The sequence below is a fragment of the Oncorhynchus tshawytscha genome, unplaced genomic scaffold, assembly GCF_018296145.1.
Source record: "Oncorhynchus tshawytscha isolate Ot180627B unplaced genomic scaffold, Otsh_v2.0 Un_contig_4803_pilon_pilon, whole genome shotgun sequence".
Lineage (NCBI taxonomy): Eukaryota > Metazoa > Chordata > Actinopteri > Salmoniformes > Salmonidae > Oncorhynchus > Oncorhynchus tshawytscha.
Genome location: NW_024609813.1, coordinates 502,167 through 528,499, shown reverse-complemented (window position 1 = coordinate 528,499; position 26,333 = coordinate 502,167). Strand labels below are relative to the sequence as shown.

Below are 26,333 nucleotides of genomic sequence, written 5' to 3'. Positions count from 1 at the left end.
CGCTAGCTAGCTATAGCTACACGGACAACGTTAAACTCATGTCTCAAGTATAAACTTTACAGCTTGCAGAACTAGTCAGTTCACTAGTAGCTAGCTAACATCATGCTAGTAGGCATCCGCTAGCAGTCAAACTGTATCACGTATTTCACCATAGATAGCTACTGTAGAATGGTCATTGACATTACTCCACTTCGATGCACCTACCTAGCTATTAATTTATGTGACAGGTCAAGAGTGTGACTAATGTATATGTACCATGTATATCCATGAATATACCATGTATATTCTTGCTAGATTGGAATCATTGGAGGCTCTGGCCTTGATGACCCAGACATATTGGAGGGAAGGACCGAGAAATATGTAGACACACCTTATGGAAAGGTAAGTTCAAATTCTACATATTCTATGTGGTAGGCAGGCTGTCTCTGCTATGAACAAACAATCATGTGCAGCTTTGAGTGGTGCACGATATCGACATCTCCGCCATTTTCTGGTTGCTAAAATTCAAATAGTTCTCCTAATTTCAGTGTGACAAAACTAGCATGTATAGTGTTGAGAATCATTGTACCATCCAAACCGCTATGAAATCTATTTTCCATAACCAAAACTATTTTATTTTCAGCTGTTTTGAAACTGGTGTACAACACCGAAGTAAAAGACTCAAACTAAATTTAAACTCGAAGCATAGAAATAGTGCACACAGAACAGATGTACCGCTTCTTAGACTTGCTTTCAATGAGAATGACGGATCCATTTATATGTGAATTTGGTTGGGTACCACAAAAATTACATATTGCAGCTTTAAAATGACAAGTGCCACCAATCTTAGTCCTGAATGTGGCAATGCTTTCCATTGTGTACAGCACAGCCATTACTAACCTAATATTGGACGAAAGGAGCCTAACATTACTCCATAGGCCAAGGACTTTGTGTCAGGGTTCCCCAACTGGCAGGCTGAATTTAGCCCTCGGTGTAATGTTAGGCTCTGAGCAACAACAAAAAAGTTTTGAAATTATGTTGTAATCAAATATATTTTTTGGGGGGCTTCTTGCGGTCAATTTGCAGTTTACAAATGATTTGTACTTAAAGGGAAAGGAGATGCCTAGTCAGTTGCACAACTGAATGCATTCAACCGAAATGTCTTTCTCATTTAACCCAACCTCTCTGAATCAGACGTCCACTTCATTGGCGCCCAGGGAAATGTTTGTTGTTTGGGGTTAACTGCCTTGCTCAAGGGCAGAACGGCAGATCTTTCAACCTTGCTGGCTTGGGATTTCAAACAACAACCTTTCGGTTACTGGTCCAACGCTCTTAACCGCTAGGCTACCTGCCGCGGTTATGTTCCGGCCCCCTGGCCATCCGCTAAAGAACTAGATCAACGGTCCCTGACATACATGTTCTGTTTAAAGGGCAAATGAGCTCTGGAAGCAAAAAAAACGCTAAATACGCCATCTAAATGTGAGCCAAGGAAAGCCCCCCGGCCAAACCCTTCCCTAACCCTGGGCCAACTGTGTGCCGCCCTCTGGGGCACAGCTGACTGTGACACCCTGGGATTGAACCCCAGGCTGTAGTGGCGGTTAAAACAGTCTACAGTAAGTGTATGTTTTCCATTTGTGAAATCATTTGATGTGATATGAATGCAGAGTGATTTATGTTCCTGTAACCGTACAGCATTGAGCCTCCTGAGTCTCAGATTGCTGTGCCACTCGGGAGGCTCAATTGTGGTATGGTTCTAGAAACCTAAATCCCTCTATTTGCATGTCACAAGAAAATATACACTTACTGTTTTAACACAGTTGCAGCAGACAGTATTTTTCAGTGACAACACATTTGTGGTGTCTGTCTTCCGTTTACACACAGGTGTTTGGAGACACCGATAGTTAATTAGCACAGGTAGTCCACTCTGTCTTCTGTCTGTTTTCAGTAAACATGGAAATATGGCCGTGTGGGAACCCTATAAAGTTGTGTATCAATTTAACCTTTAGTTTTATGCTTCCAAAACCGTACCGCAAGCGATGAGGGTTAATTTTCAGACCGAGCGTAGTGGCTCTTAACAAAACTCCCCTCTACAGACGACGTCTTTGTCCAATTATTCTTATGTGTAATGGAACTGAGTCATTACACATAAGTCATTGGCTATCTAGTGTGTGTAAGCCTAACTGTTAAGGAAGTGTAGTTTGTCAACTGGAGACGCACACAGTGTTTTGATTAGAGGTCGACCGATTATGATTTTTCAACGCCGATACCGATTATTGGAGGACAATGACAATTACAACAATACTGAATGAACACTTATTTTAACTTAATATAATACATCAATAAAATCAATTTAGCCTCAAATAAATAATGAAACATGTTCAATTTGGTTTAAATAATGCAAAAACAAAGTGTTGGAGAAGAAAGTAAAAGTGCAATATGTGCGATGTAAGAAAGCTAACGTTTAAGTTCCTTGCTCAGAACATGACAACATATGAAAGCTGGTGGTTCCTTTTAACATGAGTCTTCAATATTCCCAGGTAAGTTTAAAGTTGGAGTTATTATAGGAATTATAGGACTATTTCTCTCTATACCATTTGTTTTTCATTAACCTTTGACTATTGGATGTTGTTATAGGCACTTTAGTATATTGCCAGTGTAACAGTTTAGCTTCCGTCCCTCTCCTCGCTCCTCCCTGGGCTCGAACCAGGAACACAACGACAACAGCCTCCCTCGAAGCAGCGTTACCTATGCAGAGCAAGGGGAACAACTACTCCAAGTCTCAGAGCGAGTGAAGTTTGAAACGCTATTAGCGCGCACCCCGCTAACTAGCTAGCCATTTCACATCGGTTACACAAGCCTAATCTCGGGAGTTGATAGGCTTGAAGTCATAAACAGCGCAATGCTTGACGCACAACGAAGAGCTACTGGCAAAACGCACAAAAGTGCTGTTTGAATGAATGCTTACGAGCCTGCTGCTTCCTACCATCGCTCAGTCAGACTGCTATATCAAATCATAGACTTAGTTATAACATAATAACACACAGAAATACGAACCGTAGGTCATTAATATGGCCGAATCCGGAAACTATAATCTCGAAAATAAGACGTTTATTCTTTCAGTGAAATACGGGACTGTTCCGTACTTTATCGAAGGGGTGGCATCCATAAGTCTAAATATTCCTGTTACATTGCACAACCTTCAATGTTATGACATAATTATGTAAAATTTTGGCAAATTAGGCTGCCCAAACTGTTGCATATACACTGATTCTGCGTGCAATGAACGCAAGAGAAGTGACACAATTTCACCTGGTTAATATTGCCTGCTAACCTGGATTTCTTTTAGCTAAATATGCAGGTTTAAAAATATATACTTCTGTGTATTGATTTTAAGAAAAGCATTGATGTTCATGGTTAGGTACACATTGGAGAAACTATACGCACTGCATCAATTATATGCAACGCAGGACACGCTAGATAAACTAGTAATAACATCAACCATGTGTAGTTAACTAGTGATTATGATTGATTGTTTTTTATAAGATAAGTTTAATGCTAGCTAGCAACTTACCTTGGCTTACTGCATTCGCGTAACAGGCAGGCTCCTCGTGGAGTGCAATGAGAGGCAGGCAGGTAGTTAGAGCGTTGGACTAGTTAACTGTAAGGTTGCAAGATGGAATCCCCCGAGCTGACAAGGTGAAAATCTGTCGTTCTGCCCCTGAACGAGGCAGTTGACCCTCCATTCCTAGGCTGTCATTGAAAATAAACATGTTTTCTTAACTGACTTGCCTAGTTAAGCAAAGATTGATTAAAGGTGTAAAAAAAATAAAAATGTAATTGCAAAATCTGTGTCCCAAAATACCGAATTCCGATTGTTATGAAAACTTGAAATCGGCCCTAATTAATCGGTCGACCTCTAGTGTTGGTACTGTGCAAAACTTATACAAAATGTGTGCTTTTTTATTTTAAAGATTTTTCTTTATGTTATGAAAGATAAGGGGAATATCGGGATAGGTTTTGAAAACCAGTTTGAAAGTGATGTTTATTGACTTTTCTAAACGTTAAAACACAGCGACTGTAGTTCACATGGAGCCAAATGTGGACAAATGTAACTGAGAAGGGTTTTCCAGAGCTACATAGCCACGCACATTTACATAAAGCAAAATGGCCCTTGTCTCACGATTGTTGAATAAAATTATATTTGATTTTACTCTGCCTATTGTCCGTGGGGTTGGTCCTTCAGCTGGTCAAACTTTTTGACAAAATATCCACTGGAAAGTATTCTTAAACAGACTTCAAAACAGGGGTCTCAGAGCATGTGATGCATGTATGTTAACCAAACAGCAGTAGCCAGGTATAACATTTTGACCAGCTGAAGGACCAACCGCACAGATAACCGGTAGGATTATGGAAAATCTATTTCACAGGGGTTTAGATGCTACAATGATTCTCTACACTATACATTGCTTGTTTTGCCACAAACTAAAATTAGGCAAATTATCAGAATTTTAGCAACCAGGAAAGGGCGGCGTGATTTCCGCGTAGTGCATCTTTAAACTTAGAATTTATTACTTGACTTTTATACTCCTATAAATTGACTCCTTAAAATAATTTAGTCTGTCAAGTTTGCCACCGGCGTGCTGCTGTAGGGAAGTAAAGCGGAAGTCGAATCCATCACTTCCGTTGTTTGGCTGTGTCCATTGCAACATTTTGAAAAATGAGGTGGATACCAATAATTGGTATAACAGTCTGGTTTATTAGGCAACACCAATCTCTTTGTTCCAGTGTAATGCCAATATTTTTTTACCAACTGAAAACTGTGCCTTAGATTCTACCTAATAACATCTCTTCTCTTTCCCCCCCCGACAACCCAACCAGCCTTCAGATGCCCTTATAATGGGGAAGATCAAAAATGTTGAATGTGTGCTCCTTGCAAGGTAAGCAGTGGAATGAATTGGAGAATCTCAATTGCATTCTCTTTGTGTCCTCTCTCCTCACCTCCTTCTCAAAACCCATTGGAGGAGGATGAGGCGAGGAGAGCGGACACGAGGAGTATGCAATTGAGATTCATCTGTGGAGAGATCCTAGGTGTACTGAACCAGATGAACTCCACCTCTGTTTCTTATGAATTTGTGCCATCTAGTGGCTGTGTTGCAATTTTAAAACATATTCTCTTCTCCAACACCCTATAGGCTAAACATTCCCCCAATACCAAATCCACCACTAGCCCTCTAGTTAACTTATGTAGATGTCCAATAATCAGATAGGTATACATAGAATGATTTTGTACTTAAAAAAAAAAAAACAGCTTGCCCTTTTTAGAAGTGGAGTTTGTAAACGTATTGCTTAGCCTACACATACAAATCCTTTCAGAGATACAGAAGTTTCTAGGGGATTAGGTGCTATAGGAGTCAATTTCGAGATTCATTTTCAGCCTTTGGTAAACACTGAACTATTCACACTCCACATTATACTGGTCCCTAGGCATGGGAGACAGCACACCATCATGCCAACCGACGTCAACTACCAGGCTAACATCTGGGCGTTGCGAGAGGAGGGCTGCACACATCTTCTGGTCACCACGGCCTGTGGTTCCCTCCGGGAACAGATCCAACCAGGAGACATCGTCATCATCGACCAGTTCATAGACAGGTGAGGGCCAGAGTTTCCTAGGCCTGGAGTCCAGGACTCACCGAAGGTTGAATCCAGGCTTGAAATGAGAATGAAAGCAGTCTGTTGGACATGGTGGTTGCCAGTGGTTAGTTCAGTTGTTGTTGTCTATTGAGTGAGTCCAAATCCAATGCTTCCCTGGTATATGTACTGTTATGTACACTGAACAAAAATATAAACGCAACATATGAAGTGTTGGTTTCATGGGCTGAAATAAAAAATGTCATTGTCCCTATACAACAAAGACATATTCCTCTCAGATTTTGTCCACAAATATGGTTAGATCCCCGTTCTCCTTAGCCAAAGATAATTGCAGGAATGTCCACTGGTGCTGTTGCCAGAGAATCGAATGGTAATTTCTCTACCATAAGTTGCCTCCAACTTCGTTTTAGAGAATTTAGCAGTACGTCCAACCGGCCTCACAAATGCAGACCACATGTAACCACGCCAGCCCAGGCTGGGCCTGGCTGCCAAGTGGGTGGGCCTATGCCCTCCAAGGCCCACTCATGGCTGCACCCTGCCCAGTCATGTGAAATCCATAGATTAGGGCCTAATGCATTTATTTCAATTGACTGATTCCCTTATATGAACTGTAACTCAGTAAAATCTTTGAAATTGTAGCATGTTGCCTTTATATTTTTGTTCAGTATAGATATGGAGTAAAAGTCAAACGTAGCCTATCTGTAAATGCTATCAATTGAAAGTGTAGATATTGTTTAGGTTTCTACATACCTGATGGAGTATAAATAGAACGGTACATGTGTCATGGCAAAACAGAATGTTTGTAAAGTCATGGGGGTAGAATTACAGTCGGAATGACAAGTCATCAAGAGAGAATCTTAGTTATTTGAAGAATTATTCCCAAGTCACTATCTCTGAAATGGTCTGGTATGGCTCAGACAAGGATTTCTTCATCTCTCAACCATCTTTCTCCTGTTTAAGGTCAGACAGATGTCGCACTGTCTCAACTGATAACATTTAATAGAACTTGCAAGTTGTCCATTATTTTCCCTTCCAAACAGTGACTGATGCTGAGTGTGTGTACAGTATTCCAACCTGGGGCAAGGGAACAACAAAGGCCATGGTGTCAAACAGAAACAGACAGTGGCATCCAGGCTCACATTACTCATCTCTGGAGGCCACGTTCTCTGACTGGTATTTCTGATAGTCAACGACTCAACTATCATCTCACGGCCACCCACCGTTCATCTGTCTCATTTCCTCATTCCCTAAAAGAACCAATAAGAGAAGGAACGAGATTGTGTGTCATGATTGGTGGATAGTCGATGCTCTGAAACGGACTCTGCACTGAGGGCCCGGGACTTGGCGGAGTACAGCTGCCACGTGTGTCACGTTGTGGCTAGAGCTGCGTCCTGAGAGGAAACCAACACTTTTTATTTTTTAAAGAACTGACAGGACTTATAGGGTTTTAAGGGCTGCTGGTTTGAAACCCCCGTTTTCTGTTTTTTTTTGTTCAATATGTGGTTTACTAGTTTCATGTGAAGGAGGAGGACAGTGAGGTTTTGAATGAACTGAGACCTAGGATCTGATGAGGTTGTTCTGTTGACTGGCTGTTTGATACCTTTTTGTAGGAAGTGCTTGTATTACCTGAAGCGTTGTGGAATGTGCTTAGGGCGTGAATTGTGACATACCGAAAGTTCACTGGGTCTATCCTCCATGTCGTAAGCTGTTTATAAGGTTCGACTGTGTTTCAGTGAAAGCGATGAACTCAAGAGAAATAGGCCTAGGTGGAAGGTTGCATCACAAATTGATCTCATTTGAATAAGGATGCAGTGAGGGAATCACGGGGAGTAAAACCATCATGACTGTTCAGTTTTGAATGTTATCACCTTTGTGTCAGTCTATGGGAATACATTTCAGTAACAGGTCGTTTTAATACTTCAGCGTGAGTCATGTTTCCCACGGTTAGGATAGACCTCTGGACGGCCTTCAGTTGAGCAGCATTGTTTAGTAAACTGTGGCAGATATGATATCACTTCAGCTCTATGCCCGGAGAGGCAACAGCAGGGTCCCAACAGTCAGCGAAGCAGATTAGCATCTTGTTACTGTACGTACATAGGCCTGCACCACACCTAGGAATCAACACACCATTCACAAGTGTCTCCTCTCTGGCCGTTCTCACTTTCATTAGTAATGAAACAGAAATTAGACGCAGCACGTTCTCAGTAAGTTTGTCAAAAATCTCTGTGGGATGATTCCCAGTTGAAAAATTCCCTCTGTGCTTGTTCCCTCTGTGCTTGTTCCCTCTGTGCTTGTTCCCTCTGTGCTTGTTCCCTCCTGGTTCAAGGGATGCTCCAACCACGAAATGTTGCTGCCCTAAACACATGTGATGGCCATCAGTTGTAGCACTGATAAAACATGCTGAATTTCAAGTTGTTTGGTGTCCCATTTCCTCTACTAGTAATAGACTAGACTATTCATTCTGGTGCACAAGCATTCATTGTTTTGATTGGATGGTATTTTTAGGACGATTATCCAATGTGTTTGCCTTAGCAAAGAAATACTGAATAAATGTAAGAAATAATGCATGCTCACCTATTTCCCCCCCATCTCTAGATTCCAAGTTACCACACACAACTCTACCCATTATTCTATCAGAGTGGAACATAACTCCTCTCATTGTCCTGAAGGTGCGTTGCTGCATTGACTTGAATTGTCAGTAGAATTCTATGCAATGGACCGTAAATTGAGAATGTGTTCATGAGGCAGTCTTGTTGATTTGAGAGTGCAGTGCACACAAACAGCTTTGTCTCCAAGTGCTGTCCGTTGTCCAGTAAGTCAAAACGTAGTGCCTTGAATGAGAAGTAACGGATCATTTCTGCACCCCTCCCTTGGGATTGCCACCTGACATTGTCTCCACATCCTCTGTGCCTGACACCTGACATTGACTCCACATCCTCTGTGCCTGACATCTGACATTGACTCCACATCCTCTGTGCCGCTCTCAGAGAAACTCTTCGTCATCACCTCCAATCCACCCATATGTGTTGTCTATTGATAGCCTACTGTTAAAACAAGCAGGGGCAGTCTCTGTTGTGTTGTCTATTGATAGCCTACTGTTAAAACAAGCAGGGGCAGTCTCTGTTGTGTTGTCTATTGATAGCCTACTGTTACAACAAGCAGGGGCAGTCTCTGTTGTGTTGTCTATTGATAGCCTACTGTTACAACAAGCAGGGGCAGTCTCTGTTGTGTTGTCTATTGATAGCCTACTGTTACAACAAGCAGGGGCAGTCTCTGTTGTGTTGTCTATTGATAGCCTACTGTTACAACAAGCAGGGGCAGTCTCTGTTGTGTTGTTGTCTACTTTACAACAAGCAGGATCTCTGTTGTGTTGTCTATTGATAGCTGTTACAACAAGCAGGGGCAGTCTCTGTTGTGTTGTCTATTGATAGCCTACTGTTACAACAAGCAGGGGCAGTCAGTCTCTGTTGTGTTGTCTATTGATAGCCTACTGTTACAACAAGCAGTTGTGTTGTCTATTGATAGCCTACTGTTACAACAAGTCTCTGTTGTGTTGTCTATTGATAGCCTACTGTTACAACAAGCAGGGGCAGTCTCTGTTGTGTTGTCTATTGATAGCCTACTGTTACAACAAGTCTCTGTTGTGTTGTCTAGGGGCAGTCTCTGTTGTGTTGTCTATTGATAGCCTACTGTTACAACAAGCAGGGGCAGTCTCTGTTGTGTTGTCTATTGATAGCCTACTGTTACAACAAGCAGGGGCAGTCTCTGTTGTGTTGTCTATTGATAGCCTACTGTTACAACAAGCAGGGGCAGTCTCTGTTGTGTTGTCTATTGATAGCCTACTGTTACAACAAGCAGGGGCAGTCTCTGTTGTGTTGTCTATTGATAGCCTACTGTTACAACAAGCAGGGGCAGTCTCTGTTGTGTTGTCTATTGATAGCCTACTGTTACAACAAGCAGGGGCAGTCTCTGTTGTGTTGTCTATTGATTACAGCCTACTGTTACAACAAGCAGGGGCAGTCTCTGTTGTGTTGTCTATTGATAGCCTACTGTTACAACAAGCAGGGGCAGTCTCTGTTGTGTTGTCTATTGATAGCCTACTGTTACAACAAGCAGGGGCAGTCTCTGTTGTGTTGTCTTGATAGCCTACTGTTACAACAAGCAGGGGCAGTCTCTGTTGGGCAGAATGGGGAACTAACATGTGAGGACTTGTTCAGTCTTGTCCCGCTGCGAAGCATGTGACCCATCAGCATATTTCTGGGAGGGTTTACTTGATGATTACCTTAGTCAGTGAGTTATTTGTTTTGCCCCCTGCTCCTGGTCCAAACCCTGTTGGCCTGTCTAGGTTAGCCAGGGTTTCAAACCCTGTTGGCCTGTCTAGGTTAGCCAGGGTTTCAAACCCTGTTGGCCTGTCTAGGTTAGCCAGGGTTTCAAACCCTGTTGGCCTGTCTAGGTTAGCCAGGGTTTCAAACCCTGTTGGCCTGTCTAGGTTAGCCAGGGTTTCAAACCCTGTTGGCCTGTCTAGGTTAGCCAGGGTTTCAAACCCTGTTGGCCTGTCTAGGTTAGCCAGGGTTTCAAACCCTGTTGGCCTGTCTAGGTTAGCCAGGGTTCCAAACCCTGTTGGCCTGTCTAGGTTAGCCAGGGTTCCAAACCCTGTTGGCCTGTCTAGGTTAGCCAGGGTTCCAAACCCTGTTGGCCTGTCTAGGTTAGCCAGGGTTTCTCTGCTCCGCCGGGCAGCTGCGAGCATTAACGGTTCACCATGCCTCAGACGGTCTCTGTTCTCTCTCTCATTCACCACTGGAGCGTTGCACCACATTACAGTATGTGGTACTGGACAGCTGATGTGTAGTGCTAAGATGAGGTACATTTTCCAAACTACAATGAGTGAGCGATACAATACATAGCATAATTATAGTCTCTCTGCTTTAACTGACAGTAGCCAATGTTCCTCCTCGAGAGTCTTGTTGACATTGACAACAGTAGGTTATTTCTCAATCGTGGTATTTATGGAATATTCTACGTTCAAGTTTTAGTTGGGTGGGGAGGGAGGGAATAGTCTCTCTGCTTTAACTGACAGTAGCCAATGTTCCTCCTCGTCAATGTCAACAAGACTCCCAACAGTAGGTTATTTCTTTATCGTGGCATTTATGGAATATTCTACGTTCACGTTTTAATTGGGTGGTGAGGGAGGGGTGGGTTAGTATGCATTTCCTGTATAGAATGGTCCTGGAATGCCATGCTGTCTCAGCATTTCTGGAATGTAAGGTCACTCTGTATGGTAAACCAACCTCACCGTTTAGTAGTCGGCTCATGCGCACTCACTCTGACTATGATGTACCGGTTCTTCACAATGTTCTCTGTAACAGTTGATTTACTCTGTTAATGATGTGGACACTGGAGAGACCTGTTAGCAGAGCTTCACTGAGCTCTCACTGTGACACCCAAAGCAGAAATGGGTCATTGTAACTTCAATCCTCAGTAAGAAATCATCTCCATTTACTGGTGTGACCAAAGGACTCATTGGCTCCTGTCAGTGTCCGTACAGTCTTAATATGTGTTCCTCCTATCAGTGTCCGTACAGTCTTAATATATGTTCCTCCTGTCAGTGTCCCTACAGTCTTAATGTGTTCCTCCTGTCAGTGTCCCTACAGTCTTAATATGTTCCTCCTGTCAGTGTCCCTACAGTCTTAATGTGTTCCTCCTGTCAGTGTCCCTACAGTCTTAATATATGTTCCTCCTGTCAGTGTCCCTACAGTCTAAATGTGTTCCTCCTGTCAGTGTCCCTACAGTCTTAATATGTGTTCCTCCTGTCAGTGTCCCTACAGTCTAAATAAATGTGTTCCTCCTGTCAGTGTCCCTACAGTCTTAATCTTAATGTGTTCCTCCTGTCAGTGTCCCTACAGTCTAAATGTGTTCCTCCTGTCAGTGTCCCTACAGTCTAAATGTCCCTACAGTTCCTCCTGTCAGTGTCCCTACAGTCTTAATATGTGTTCCTCCTGTCAGTGTCCCTACAGTCTAAATGTGTTCCTCCTGTCAGTGTCCCTACAGTCTTAATGTGTTCCTCCTGTCAGTGTCCCTACAGTCTAAATGTGTTCCTCCTGTCAGTGTCCCTACAGTCTTAATATGTGTTCCTCCTGTCAGTGTCCCTACAGTCTTAATGTGTTCCTCCTGTCAGTGTCCCTACAGTCTAAATATTTCCTAGTAACATGAGGACAAGGAGTTGTCTTTCTAAGCTTGCCTTTCCTCAGTGTAACGTTTAGGCGGTAGGTAGCTTCAGGGCCCGGGGTAGCACCTCGCAGCAGCCGGTTTCTGGGCTTGCTCATTTGAGCAGAGACTGGGTAGAGAGAGTGTGTGAGGGAGGGGCATGTAGAACTGGAATGTGGCCTGGGTGGAACCCTGACTCAGCGCCACAGCTCTGGAATCTGGAGGGCAGCTGCCTGTCGGCATGGCGACAAATGTTAAATGCTGGCTGAGTCCATCCTCACCACCCCTTGAAGTATGAAATGTATAATCATGGTAGCAATTGAAATGAAACAGTTCAAATATCATGGGGAAAATATTAGACCAAAGTTGAGGACACAACAGTTCTCCTGACACGAGACTGAATCCAAACATTACACTGTTATGTGCATTTTACATTTACTGTACTTTTCGCCACATTTGTTAATAACAATCCGATCATATTCTGGATACATTCAGTGACACGATAAGAATATTCCTGGAAAATGTGGGGTAGGTGCAACACAAAACAAAAAAATGACAAGGGTTTAAGTGAGCGGACTAACTGGTTTCTCCAAGTGGCCACACACCTTTCCAAAGTGTACACCGTTCATATGTCATTTCAATGCACTTTATGACGGGTCTTTTTTGAGCTCTTCTAGCTGTGCTGTTGAGGAACTAGAGCAGCACACTTGTTGTTTGGAACACAGCCCTGCATCCCCGCCATCACACAACTAAGGTTTACGCTCCGTTAATCAAAAAACGCTCCATTATAAATCGCATCTGGGACAGGTGGGAATCATTTAAAAGCTGTTCTATTGTCAACATGGCTAACATGATATCAACGCTCAATTTACTATAATCCTCAACGTCTCATCTTTCAAAATACATTGAGTCCTCTTATTTACAGCATTTCCCTCACTCAAGACAACAAAACATGTGCAAAGGTTTCCCAATTAGCAGGAGGTATGGGGACAACGTGTCAGTCAAACCCATACAGTGCTGAGCTCTGTCATTTTATAACATGTTACTTGTACAGCCACTCAAATCTAATTTAGGCATTTATCAGTGCCCAAATCTGCCATTTTCAATCTGTATACGGGTGCGAGTGTAAAGGGTTAATAACTAGTCGCCTCCTCCTCCTCTTAAGGGTTTTGGGGGATTCCATGCAGTACTTCCCAGATTTAGTCCACATTGCTAAACAGTTTGGCTCGTTTCAATGTCTGCAGCCATGAAATGTCTTATTTTATTCTCAGTTTCTATGGAGATTTGTTTGTCTTCTGTATTGTGAGGGCCAGTTGTTGCAAAGCACCGGCTTGTTATTAAAAGACCCTGATTCATTCAGCATGTATTAGTCATTGTGATGATGACTACTTGTGGATGAGAAACACTTTGTTTTTTGCTACAGTGACAGGATGAATGCCTTTCACATTCAGACACCATTGTTGCCACATTGCACAACTCTAACCTTGAAAGAGAGAAAAATACCAACATTTGCCGTAGAATTTAGTCACTCTGGGCCTACCCTGTAAGAATGTAGTCTATTTATAGGATCTTAGAATGTATTTGATAAAGTATTTTATGCACTGCGAGGAAACTAAAAAGTCAGACAGGAAGTGAAGTGTTAAACGGAAGAGAGAAATTCTCCCAAGTTCTCATTTTTATCACCAGAATAACTGCCAGCAGGTACGTTCTTCTTGTTTTGACCCCTGAGTGAGACATGGTAGCAGAGTTCTTCTTGTTTTGCCCCTGAGTGAGACATGGTAGCAGAGTTCTTCTTGTTTTGACCCCTGAGTGAGACATGGTAGCAGAGTTCTTCTTGTTTTGACCCCTGAGTGAGACATGGTAGCAGAGTTCTTCTTGTTTTGCCCCTGAGTGAGACATGGTAGCAGAGTTCTTCTTGTTTTGACCCCTGAGTGAGACATGGTAGCAGAGTTCTTCTTGTTTTGCCCCTGAGTGAGACATGGTAGCAGAGTTCTTCTTGTTTTGCCCCTGAGTGAGACATGGTAGCAGAGTTCTTCTTGTTTTGACCCCTGAGTGAGACATGGTAGCAGAGTTCTTCTTGTTTTGATGGTGAGACATGGTAGCAGAGTTCTTCTTGTTTTGACCCCTGAGTGAGACATGGTAGCAGAGTTCTTCTTGTTTTGCCCCTGAGTGAGACATGGTAGCAGAGTTCTTCTTGTTTTGACCCCTGAGTGAGACATGGTAGCAGAGTTCTTCTTGTTTTGACCCCTGAGTGAGACATGGTAGCAGAGTTCTTCTTGTTTTGCCCCAGAGTTCTGAGTGAGACATGGTAGCAGAGTTCTTCTTGTTTTGCCCCTGAGTGAGACATGGTAGCAGAGTTCTTCTTGTTTTGACCCCTGAGTGAGACATGGTAGCAGAGTTCTTCTTGTTTTGACCCCTGGGTGAGACATGGTAGCAGAGTTCTTCTTGTTTTGACCCCTGAGTGAGACATGGTAGCAGAGTTCTTCTTGTTTTGACCCCTGAGTGAGACATGGTAGCAGAGTTCTTCTTGTTTTGACCCCTGAGTGAGACATGGTAGCAGAGTTCTTCTTGTTTTGACCCCTGAGTGAGACATGGTAGCAGAGTTCTTCTTGTTTTGACCCCTGAGTGAGACATGGTAGCAGAGTTCTTCTTGTTTTGACCCCTGAGTGAGACATGGTAGCAGAGTTCTTCTTGTTTTGACCCCTGAGTGAGACATGGTAGCAGAGTTCTTCTTGTTTTGACCCCTGAGTGAGACATTCAGAGTTCTTCTTGTTTTGACCCCTGAGTGAGACATGGTAGCAGAGTTCTTCTTGTTTTGACCCCTGAGTGAGACATGGTAGCAGAGTTCTTCTTGTTTTGACCCCTGAGTGAGACATGGTAGCAGAGTTCTTCTTGTTTTGACCCCTGAGTGAGACATGGTAGCAGAGTTCTTCTTGTTTTGACCCCTGAGTGAGACATGGTAGCAGAGTTCTTCTTGTTTTGACCCCTGAGTGAGACATGGTAGCAGAGTTGTTGAACCCAACCCTTGTCACTGACCTGTCATTTCCTGTGTGTCCTCCCTCCCTCCCAGGACGACAAAGAGGGCCCAGACGCTGTACGACGGGCGGCCCACCAGTCCTCCAGGCGTGTCTCACATCCCCATGGCTGAGCCCTTCTGCACCCGGACCAGGGAGGTCAGTGTCCATGGCCCCGTTCCAAATCAACCACTAGCACTTTGACCGGTGTCTGTGGCCTGGTTCCAAATCAACCCCTGCCACTACAATGTTGTAGTGGTGGGTGTTGCCTGCTGGGGAGTGAGTGAATGTTATGTCATTGGAACACAGGATGCTTGTGAGGGGAGGACTGCTCATAAATGGCTGGAACGGAGTAAATGGAATGGTATCAAATACCTGGAAACTGTGTTTGATGTTTGATACTGTTCCATTCATTCTGTTCCAGCCATTACTATGAGCCTGTCCTTCCCAATTTAAGGTGCTACCAGCAGCCTGTGCATTGGAACTTTTGATTGCTGTTTTTGGTGTGTAGTGAGGCTTTGCATTGTTACAAATATATACTTATTTCTAAGTGTTCATAAAACACACAAACATGGGCATTGACAAAACACTGACCACTCTCTCCATGCCCAGGTGCTGCTGGAGGTGGCGCGCGGCCTGGGGGTGAAGTGCCACCCGCAGGGTACGGTGCTCACCATCGAGGGCCCTCGCTTCTCGTCGCGTGCCGAGAGCCTGATGTTCCGCCAGTGGGGTGCCGACGTTATTAACATGACCAGCGTGCCCGAGGTGGTCCTCGCCAAGGAGGCGGGCCTTTGCTATGCTAGCATCGCCATGGCCACCGACTACGACTGCTGGAAGGAGCATGAGGAGGCTGTGAGTTTTATTTGTTTTGTGTGGAAATTCCCTCCCCATCTTATTTTTTTAATTGATTGTATGCTCTGATGAAGGTCTTGCGACCGAAAGCTTAGCCTTATTTTTTTTTGTTCGCCTTTATTTAACCAGGTAGGCTAGTTGAGAACAAGTTCTCATTTACAACTGCGAACTGGCCAAGATAAAGCAAAGCAGTGTGACACAGACAACAACACAGAGTTACACATGAAGTAAACAATAAACAAGCCAATAACACAATAAACAAGGCAATGACACAGTAGAAAAAAAGAAAGTCTATATACAGTGTGTGCAAAATGCAATGAAATGTGTGCATTGATCCTGAGTGTGTGGAGATTTTATTCCATTACATATTTTATTGATAGGAAAGTTAGTATGAGAGGACAGGGAAGACCGGAAGAGCGTGTCAAACTCGCAGTGGGATGAATACGCATCGACGCCCAACGCCGACAGTGGCTTGCAGCCGCTAGTCAGCTACCCAGGCTGCAGGGAAGAAGCGTTTACCCAAGTGTGTGTGTGAGGTTCTGTAACTGTTTCGAGGAGAGATGTTTTGGAATGTCCTCAATTTTCAGTTGCACAACAACACAGGTTATCTGGAAAATTGTTATGCAAATGCACCCGTTTCACTAAGATGACGCGTTCATGTACTGCATGTGGTCAATTGTCTTGTTACTTGGTAATATGTCTTACATCCGCTTTCACAGCAGTTGGACATTTCCAACTGCATTATTAGGCAAAAAATTAGTGACTAAGAACTGAAATGCGTCAGAGCTTTTTATTTTTACCACAGTAAAACACTTACTGCTTTCATTGTTTCAATTTCTCAGGGCTCTGGACTTTTCCACCACATTCTTGACAAGGTGACCTGACATTTAGCCTCACGTGGTATTTAGAGTCAAATCAAATGTAGGTTAGAGGTCACCGTCAGTGAATTCCATGAACACTTTTCATAGAACGATTTCTCCCTGAAATGAGAACTAGCCTTTTTTCCTTAATATCCTGTGTGTGTAGTTAGTCACTTCTCCATCAGTAAGAGCCATTGTTTGGTAGTGTGTCTAAAACGTCCGTGACATGAGGGCTGAAGTGACCGTTCCGTTTTACGGCTCTCTACGTGTACTCCAGCTGTCACACTGACCTAGAGGTCGACTCAATCTGATTTAAATGCATTTATATTCGTACATAAACAAAGCAGGAATTCAAAATGTCTCATGTTAATAACTAAATAGTCACATGCCTTTGTCACAAAGCTGTAGCAAAACAAATGCAAATAGTATTTTTCGGGATTTGAAATTGCACAATGACATTTTGTCTGGTATAAATTTCCTCCTCGTCAGCACGTTTCTAATTCTTCCGCCTGATTATTATATCACTCTGAAGTACCACATACATGCGCGCACACACAACAGCTTCCGAGTGAGTGACTGTCACCCACCATCCAGTTGATAAATTATGTCTGGGGGAGGCTCAGCTTCCCCTTCCTAGTTCCTGCAGCTGACCTCCTGGCCACCCCTCCCCCTCCTTCCCCCTCCTGTTGCACACCCTCTCGCCACATCCTTCCGCCCTATCTACGCCTTCCCTCGCTGTGAGCCTGCCAGCCTCCGGTGTGAGTCCTGCCAGCTGAGGTTGAGTCACCGGTATGCAGTTGTCCACAGGGCCTGAGAGATCACAACAAAACAGACCCTCAGTTCAGGGGTGTGTTCATTAGGGCACACAACAACAACAAATGTTTTTGCTGGTCACATGTGGTCACTGTGCTACATTTCACAAAGTAACTTGGTCTTATGTTGTAGTGCATCAATCATTAAAAGGTTGTATAAGTGAATGTCCCTTGGAGTTCCATGGTAACGTACTATCTTGGGTGGCACACCCCAACTGTATCGTCTTGTTATAAACGGCATGCTGTCTGGAGCTGCATGGCATTTAGCCTAGTCGACAGTGAGTGTAGGAACAATTTCTCTGATTTCATCATAGTAGTTATCTCAATGTAGCCAATAATACATGTATGATTAGATCAAATTGTTTACATGTTTTGCCCCAATCTAAATATTAATAGTGAAAAGGATTGCCTTCTATCCTGCATTGCCTCAACCATGTTGATCTTATCCTGTGGAGTCATGGCTTTGTAGCCGTATGTATTATAATGGGGTTCTATCATTATTTACTGTACTGTAAGTAGTTATATGTATCACAGCTTGATGCAGCCCTTGCTTGGTCAAAAGTAGTGCACTAAATAGGTGACCAGGTGCTATTTGGGATATAATCTTGATGTCATTGGAGCTGCTGTGTCCAAAGTCTCCATGGACACATCACTCTCTGTCTGACAGAGATTGATACCACTCTCTGTGTTTCAGTTATTGTCATGTGTTATCATTATGATGATGGAGTGAAGGACAGAGGTAGGTAATTACACAACAAGCAAGGGTTTAACAGACCATTAGATTATCTTTAAGTGATTTTCATACTCCCTTTTACTTGAGCTGTACCATGCTTTAAGGAGTACAGGTGTTTCATACCGGTCTTATTTTATAGTCTTATCTAAGCAAACTGTCCTATAGAAATCACTCCACGGGCTAGCTGCCAATGTTTAAAGAGTTTTGGCCTAGCTTTCAGAGCACCCCGTATTGCACTCTGCAAGGTGTAAATCCTAAAACGCATGAAGGCACAAAACACATGGAAAATCGTAGTATGAAATAAATGCCTGCTATTGAACCATGCTCATTGCGCACTCAAACTGAACCTGTAGGCTACAGTACAGTGTAGGATGTCTGTGTGAACTGGGCTAAGCGCTTTAATTCACAGATGTGTTTATTTTGTACCTCACAATATTTCAACTGAGGCTTGGGTTGAAAGATTTTTATTTTTTGCGCCCAAGTTCAAAATGAAATTGACGTTCGAATGCGGTTGCCTGAAGACAATCACGAGACGGGTAAGAAAGGAAAGTGAAAGTAATGTTGACAGTAGCTCCAGGTCTTAACGTGTCCGACCGGCTCTGTGACTGTCCAGGCGTGGCACTACGATCTTTCACGATGACTTGTCAGTGTACTGAGGTTAATTTTCATCAGCAATAGCAATGGGCGATAATATCATGGATTAAGTTAACGCATGTAATTACACAACAAGCCATGTATTTGTGTGTTCAGGAGGGCGTTTTTGTTGTCCGTTTCCACAGATAATTATTTTTATGAAGCGCCTGCTTCGAACAGCCTTGGTTATACTGTAAAAAATGTAACCCTTTAACTAGACAAGTAAGTTATTATTTACAATGACGGCCAAACCCGGGTGACGCTGGGCCAATTGTGCCCTATGGGACTCCCAGTCACGGCTGGATGTAATGCAGCTTCGATTCGAACCAGGTACTGCAGTGAAGCTTTTGCACTGAGATGCAGTGTCAGACCACTGCGCCACTCGGGAGATAATATTACTCTTCTTAAAATGAAAGAGAAAAAATGGTGTAGCAGCCCGGATATTGACAAGAAGAAATGTACACATTTTTATTAATAACCTAACCTTTTGACAACGGTATTTTATAAATGTTTGCGTCTCACATTGTGAGGCACCTCCTTTGGTCTTGCAAGTGTTTAAGGCTGTCAGTCGCCATCTTTCTCCATATTCAGAATGTGACTAGAATTTACCGAGTTAAGCACCTCAATCCCACAAAAAAAACGTATTCATTAAATGTATTTCCTGGCTGTACCAGGTCTGCGTCGACAACGTCCTGAAGACTATGAAGGAGAATGCCAACAAGGCCAGCAGTATCCTGCTCACTGCTATCCCCCTGATTTGCACCCAGGACTGGACCCACACCATAAAGGCTCTGAAGGTAAGATTTACCATTGTAATGTACCCAGGTTCATCTCTACAGGGGGGTTTAAATAGAATTATATATAATTAAACATTATTTATCCTCAGGCAATTAAGTGCTTTATTTTTTTCCTTCTTACCAAGTCAACACAGCAACGTGCAACCATATGGGTTTGTAGGAGAGCTGGTGCTGTTCAGTGTCTTTCTACTAGGTCAAATGCTCAGTAAGCACATTCTCACTGAGTTACTCACTGCTTATTCACAGTTACTCACTGCTGAGTTGGCCTGCATCCACATTGGACAGTTATTGGGTGATAAAATGACCTGTCTTGATGCCTCCATGTTAGGTTTCTGGTCTGTATTTAAAGGGGATGTATTTTAGGACGTCTAGCTCTGAACCTAGTGAATCCTGCTTATAGAACTAATGGAATAGTCCCAAAAGTGATAAGAAATAAATGCTATGTGAACCCAGCTCTGGTGTTCAAGGTGATTTCCCTCAGGACACCTGGCTCTGAACCCAATGAGCCATAATGTAAAGGCCCTTAGGCTTACCCTCGCTTCATTATTCATCCTCAATGAGACTTCAGTCAGTGAGATGGTGACTGTAATTTGACGTGCTAAACAGAAATTCCAGTATGGCATGCTTCGTGACGCAAACACTCAAAACAAACGTATTAGTTAGTTTTACTAACAGATTGCGATATGTATATTTTCTAAACTGTTTTTGTTAGTACCTCTGCTACTATTTAGTGTGTGTTTGGTTTCTTTCAGACAACAGCCCAATCCTCAATAATGCTACCAAAACAACATTGAGAACCACCGAAAAGCCTCTCGCCACCCCTGTATATCAGAGAATGACTTGCAACACACCAGCCACCAATACCAACAATGGATTCATCTCTCTCTCGATTCCTCATCAGTGAATCACAAGAAAGTGCCTGATATGCATGTTTTCATTACTGTACATTTGCCAGGATTTCACAACACATTTGAGTAACATTACATTGTTTGCCAGAAGCATACCATTCTGCATCCCACTGCTGGCTTGCCTCTGAAGCTAAGCAGGGTTGTTCCTGGATGGGAGACCAGATGCTGCTGGAAGTGGTGTTGGAGGGTGAATAGGAGGCATTCTTTCTTCTGGTCAAAAAAAAAAGTTCCCAATGCCCATTTTCAGATAGGTGTCCTGACTCTGTGGTCACCTAAAAGATCCCTGCTAAAATAAGGGTAAATCTCTCTCTCTCTCTCTCTCATAGATATATGAGAGTCACTGTTTGTATACTGTTCAGCCATGTTTTCATACTGTAGATACTTTAATGCATAGTTACATTCTAAAATGTATGTCTTCTGAAAGAAAGGTTAAAGGACTTAGTTGGTTGTTTTCATGGATTGTTTGTAACCGGTATGGTCTGTACATGTAGGTCTATGACCAACAAGACTTTTGCACCGAGTATAATTGGAACAGGACATTCAATCAAAAGCAACTGCCACTTCCGTTGATAAAGCCTCAAGCCTGTTTATCCGGCTCTGGGGTGAAGTTTAGTTTAGGTACATATCTAGGATCAGCTTCCCCAATCCTAACCATTTAGTGGGGGAAATGCTAAACTGGCTGAACTGGCTGAAGACCAACTTCACCATACTGTTTTCCCACTTTGTTGCCCTGAAACAAGGTCAAACCACATTGTTGATAGATTCGTGGCTCTTTACTCCTAATTATTAGGTGAGGGAATAGTGGATTCATGGCTCATATACTTTCCATAAAATAAAACGCCTTGTTTCATTAAGAAAGACTTCCACTGAGGGCATTATCGATCTGTCTCATGTGACGGGATCATCTAAAACCATTTCAAAATACTTCATGTTAACCTAGCATTTATTTTTACATGGATTCACAGCTGCAGTATTATAATGTGCTAATAGGGTTCACTTCAGGAAGTAGGCTTAACAGTCAACATGATGGTGGATATTCAGTTATGATTGTGTTCAACTGCATGTACAGGTCAAATGTGTTTGCAAGTGTGACAAAATCAATAAAGTTATGTAGATTGGAAATGTGCTTTCATTTTTTTAATCAGGAAGTTAGCTAGAACCTTAACCTAACACTTGTTTGAAGTGACGCATATGGCTCAACATTGGACTTCCTGTAATTATGTTTGCATAATGTCACTTCTGTTACAAGTGAAATGATAGGTACTTTTGCAAAATGCCAGATGCTTATAAGATTCTCCCTTTATCTCATCTTGGTACCTTTAGTGACAAGTTGTCACCATTCAAATACGATTGACTCGGAGAAAGATGAAGATCAAGAACTAGACTGACTAGAGGTAGTGAACATGATGCAGCTTAACGCACGCAAATAAATACTTTTAAATGACAAACTTCAAGAAGAGCACATGGTTTAAATATAGCCTCCTTAAAAATAGACGAATGCATATATTTTACTATTTAATTAATTAGGCTTGTGAAATTTGCTTCAAAATGTCCAATAACAAACATTGTATTGCCTCCCTCATGTTGGTCTACTAAATGTTTCCAATAAAAATGCCACTGCTAAAATGTATCCTCATGACAAATGTGATACTTTGTCATGACTGCTAGTGTTACAGCGGTCTAATAGGCTAATAACATGATTTCAGTCAGACTGAGCACGAATGGCGGGGTTCTAAGCATTCATTCCTGCCTTGTTGATCGTGCATGCAACATTTTGTACCAGTGTTCCAAAGTTATTTGTGGCTTCCCGCTGGCCTGGTGCGAAATGATAAGAGAAACTGCATGGGGCGTCATACGTCGACATCCAATGCTTTGGTTATGCTTCTCTCATACACAAAGCAAGTGTGTTTTGACCCCAAAAGAGAGCGCTTTCTTTTGCTTTTACAATGGTCTAGTTTAAATTGACCTTTCAAATAAAATGTAGCAACATGGCGGAACGATAAATAATTTATATTCAAGCAAAAAGTAGGCATATTAGGCCCATGAACCAAATTCTTGCATTATTAGTACAATGTACTATTTGAATTTTCAGGCGACGCCCACTTTGCCATCTACTCTTGTACAGTAAGTTACACACACAGTCTCATGAGTGTTTATTTCACAGTGAAATATAAATACGTTTAATGATATTGAATTTGAAATAACTGGGCTATTGTGTAGGGCCAGGGGTATTCAACTCTTACCCTACGAGGACCGGAGCCTGTCGGTTTTCTATTCTACCTGATAATAAATTGAACCCACCTTGTGACCCAGGTCTAAATCAGTCCCTGATTAGAGGGGAACAATTAAAACACTTAGTGGAACTGGCTTCGAGGTCCAGAGTTGAGTTTGAGTGGTGTTAAATAAACACAATAGTTCTCGCAGCCTATCCAAACATTCGTTTAAACAGAACAAGAATGTTCCCATTATAGTAGGCCTAAATAAAAGGTATGTTTAAGTTGTAAAAAATAACAAGTAAATAGTTGGTTATCGAGCTGAAGGGACACACCTTATCTCACGAATGGACACGCTAATTCATTGTGGTCTAGATCCTTTCATTATTTAGATTATTTCCTTTTGATGAAAAGTTAAACATTTCGTTCAATGTCGATGCATTGTAGCGAAACTTCTGGATTTCAAATACATATTTAAGTAGGTAGGTCTACTTAAATAATTCAGAATCGAAGTGACCAACTTTAGGTTTGGCATGAAATATTGTTCTCGGAATTATTCCAAATCCAAACATCAGCTTTATCTACAGGAAGTCCAGACCCATTTCCAAATGTCCGAATAACACTTGTCTTAATATAAACGATTATGGATTATTATCAAAATACACAAATTCATACCCCACATACATTTTTACTTTGGGGTTTCTAATAATTCGTTATTTTAGAAGAGTTCATTTCTAAAATAAGATACAAACTCATCATATAGGCCTAATGCAATTTGATAAAAAACAATTATTTCTCCAATCAAAAGTTCAAACGTTGTACTGAAGGTATCAACACCTGTGCGCTTTTATTTTTGGTAAAGTAAATTCCTCACCTTATCAATATTGTAGAGTATATATTTTCCTATAGCAACGCCAAAGCAGTCTATCTGTGATTATTACATGATTTAAAATAACAAACAAAAAAAATACAACTTAACACTAAAAACAAATGTTACATGTACTTATAAATCTTAAGCCTAATTAACAAACCGTTGATTAAGTGCATAAGTGCAATACTCTTTGAGAGGCATAAATAAAACGTTGTTTTATCGAGAGAGAAAAAGTATTTAACAAATGAATGGGTCTAGAATATACATCCGTATTCTATACAATAAAATCGTCACACAAATAAATACAACGCATCTTTGATTTCACAAAGCCTTCAGAAACGCAACGACATTATTATGTCCACTTTCTATTGCCAAATCGATTGGCCGGCAGTTCCGATTGTCCCGGCTGTTCGGATCGGCGAGGAATTGGACAAGGATCTCTACCGTGTCCAAAAAGCCCATCCTGGCGGCATCGTGTAACGGCGTAGTCCCAGTGTGTCGGTCTGCGATATTAGGATCCGCTCCTTGCATTAGTAACAACTGCGCCACTGGTGAACTGCCCATCATCATCACCTAGGAAATACAAATCCAGTTGATTTTACTTACAGATCTTCTGTTAGAATATTTCATAAATATGCCTATATTTGCGAGGAAAATAATGTTGCCATGGTGTGTAATACGTTATTTAGAGGGACATTTGAATAACACTAAATAATACATTATGCCTATAGTTCTATCAGACCATAAAAGCGCATGCTTTTCGTTTCAGATTGTTTAAAGTGTTTTAATGATCCAACAATGTCGGTGCTGTTATTCACTTAACAATTTAATAACAATATAATAATGGATCTAAATTACAAAAAAAGCAGTTAGGCCCAACTGATGCTATAACATTGTTAAAGGGTATAAGTCGGCCTACAATTTCTTATGATTTCAATTTTACTTATTTTAAATGCAGCCACACCTTTCGTATTGTAGCAAACCTAAAAAGCATTAAAAATGTAGGGCTATCAAAGTTAAGGCCAAATATAGATAGGAAGAGACAGCCTTGGCATTTTGATAGCAGCCCGAGGACATTTTTTTGTATTTTTAGAGTAAGTCATTAAATCTGAACATATTAATAATTTAAAATAAGATATATCATGTTATATGGATAACTTTGGCCATTTTTGGGAGAGCAATTTTGAGTTTGGAAGGTTGGGTGTGGTGACCTGCATGCATCCTCCATTGCCCCGATATAGCTTACAATGGTAATGCCATGGACCATTTTGATAGAGTATAATATCGAATTATTTCTATGTTTATTTGAAAGACAAACTCATGGAAATATTTCCAACAATAGAAGTAACAATTTGGACTTCATAAAAGTTAATGGCAGGCCTATAGAAACCACGGGCAATTGCACACCATTCCCATCACTCGGTTCCTGAGGCGCAACAGACTAAACTATGACGCAAATAAAGCACATTAAAATATATAGAATATATAACAAAGGTAATATAGCTCCCATGCAAATAATTTCACAGTATGACATGCTATTCTAGTAATTTGTTAAGGCAGTTTATGTTTTCAACCTAAAACAGTCGATTTTTTTTAAACAAAGCGGCATGGGCAGTCTCTGCAACGCTAAAATATTGATGACACCGTTGAATATTTACTCTCTTTTACAATAATCACGACACGATCTTAACCAATAAGGACGACGACTAGAGCGTAGCGCGAGACACTTACCTGCAGAGGTGTCCGTCCAAAGCAGTTTACACCGTTGACGTCCACTCCACTTTGTAATAGAATTTTAACACGATTGGTGTTGCCAGTTGCGGCTGCTGAGGCTAGATCATCCTCGAGAGGCATCGTCATGAGCAGAGACAACACCGCTCGGCTCGTGTCAATAACAGTCCAGCACTTCACAGATTCCTTTGACAGGTAGCTTTACAATGTCAATATCCGGACATCTCGCGCAAAATTATATTCCTTCGAAAAAAGCCAAAACAGTCGTTGACGTTTCCTCTTTCAGGCTTCATTCGCATGTAACGTGATAGAAAGATCCTCGGTCAGTTGGCTAGAATAAATTAAAGCGTACATCGTATGACCGATCAGACGGTAGTGTGTCTGGACTTGCCTGTGTTTTGAATTGCTGACGTCATTCTGCAGCAGATCTAACCAGTCGCGCATGCTCTTTTGGAGCTCTAAAGAACACAGTACCAGGAAGAGAGCGAGTTGACTGTAGAGTTTACAGTGGAAAAACAGTGGGACAAATGCTTCGTCAAATCGTCTATAACCAAGGTGTTGGATATCAATATGAAACCTATGCTGCTACAATGTCGCCACATTTGTTGTTATAAAAGAACTGTATGCGCTGCAATCTACTGCTACAATGTATCACCGTCTCTGGCAGATATTATTGCAACGCGTGCCTCACTACACGCTCCGATAGTACAGAATGCTGGTTACACCCGCGTTATGACACAGCAGGTGACAATCACCATAGAACTCAGCTGCTTTCTGAATGTAGACCTTTAGCCTCAATGTCAATACTATTGAGGAACATGTCTGTTTGCTATGCACCTATTGATGTATTCAATAATGTAGGCTAAAGCAATTGTGCACGTTATATACTGAACGAAAATATAAAAGCAACATGCAACTATTTCAAAGGAAATCAGTCAATTGAAATAAATAAATTAGGCCCTAATCTATGGATTTCACGAATGGGCAGGGCGCAGCCATGGGTGGGCTTTGGAAGGCATAGGCCCACCCACTGAGGAGCAAGGCCCAGCCAATCATAATGAGTTTTCCCCACAA

At 42.0% G+C, this 26,333-nt stretch overlaps 2 protein-coding genes across 4 annotated transcripts in view; one reads left to right on the top strand and one right to left on the bottom strand.

Moving 5' to 3' along the window:
• The window catches only part of LOC112238790 (methylthioadenosine phosphorylase), a 31,375-nt gene extending 9,809 nt beyond the window's left edge, over positions 1 to 21,566 (top strand). For both annotated transcript variants that reach the window (XM_024407323.2, XM_042318684.1), the window contains exons 2-8: positions 295 to 381; positions 4,858 to 4,916; positions 5,464 to 5,631; positions 14,906 to 15,008; positions 15,462 to 15,701; positions 19,414 to 19,536; positions 20,289 to 21,566. In XM_024407323.2, the coding sequence (XP_024263091.2) occupies positions 295 to 381; positions 4,858 to 4,916; positions 5,464 to 5,631; positions 14,906 to 15,008; positions 15,462 to 15,701; positions 19,414 to 19,536; positions 20,289 to 20,330 (822 nt within the window). In that variant the 3' untranslated portion in view covers positions 20,331 to 21,566. The remainder of the gene's footprint in view (positions 1 to 294; positions 382 to 4,857; positions 4,917 to 5,463; positions 5,632 to 14,905; positions 15,009 to 15,461; positions 15,702 to 19,413; positions 19,537 to 20,288) is intronic.
• Positions 15,962 to 25,962, bottom strand: cdkn2a/b (cyclin-dependent kinase inhibitor 2A/B (p15, inhibits CDK4)). Of its 2 annotated transcripts, none has more exons than XR_006082970.1 (2): positions 25,260 to 25,396; positions 15,962 to 17,371 (listed from the first exon to the last, which is right to left on the bottom strand). XR_006082970.1 is itself a non-coding variant. In XM_024407324.2 (2 exons), the coding sequence occupies exons 1-2, from the start codon at positions 25,386 to 25,388 to the stop codon at positions 23,850 to 23,852; spliced, it is 381 nt and encodes a 126-aa protein (XP_024263092.1). In that variant the 5' UTR covers positions 25,389 to 25,962; the 3' UTR covers positions 23,477 to 23,849. The 2 variants fall into 2 exon arrangements, 1 of the variants encoding a protein (XP_024263092.1); XM_024407324.2 differs by lacking the exon at positions 15,962 to 17,371 and adding an exon at positions 23,477 to 24,101 and having other exon boundaries at positions 25,260 to 25,962.
• Positions 25,963 to 26,333: the final 371 nt, after the last annotated feature.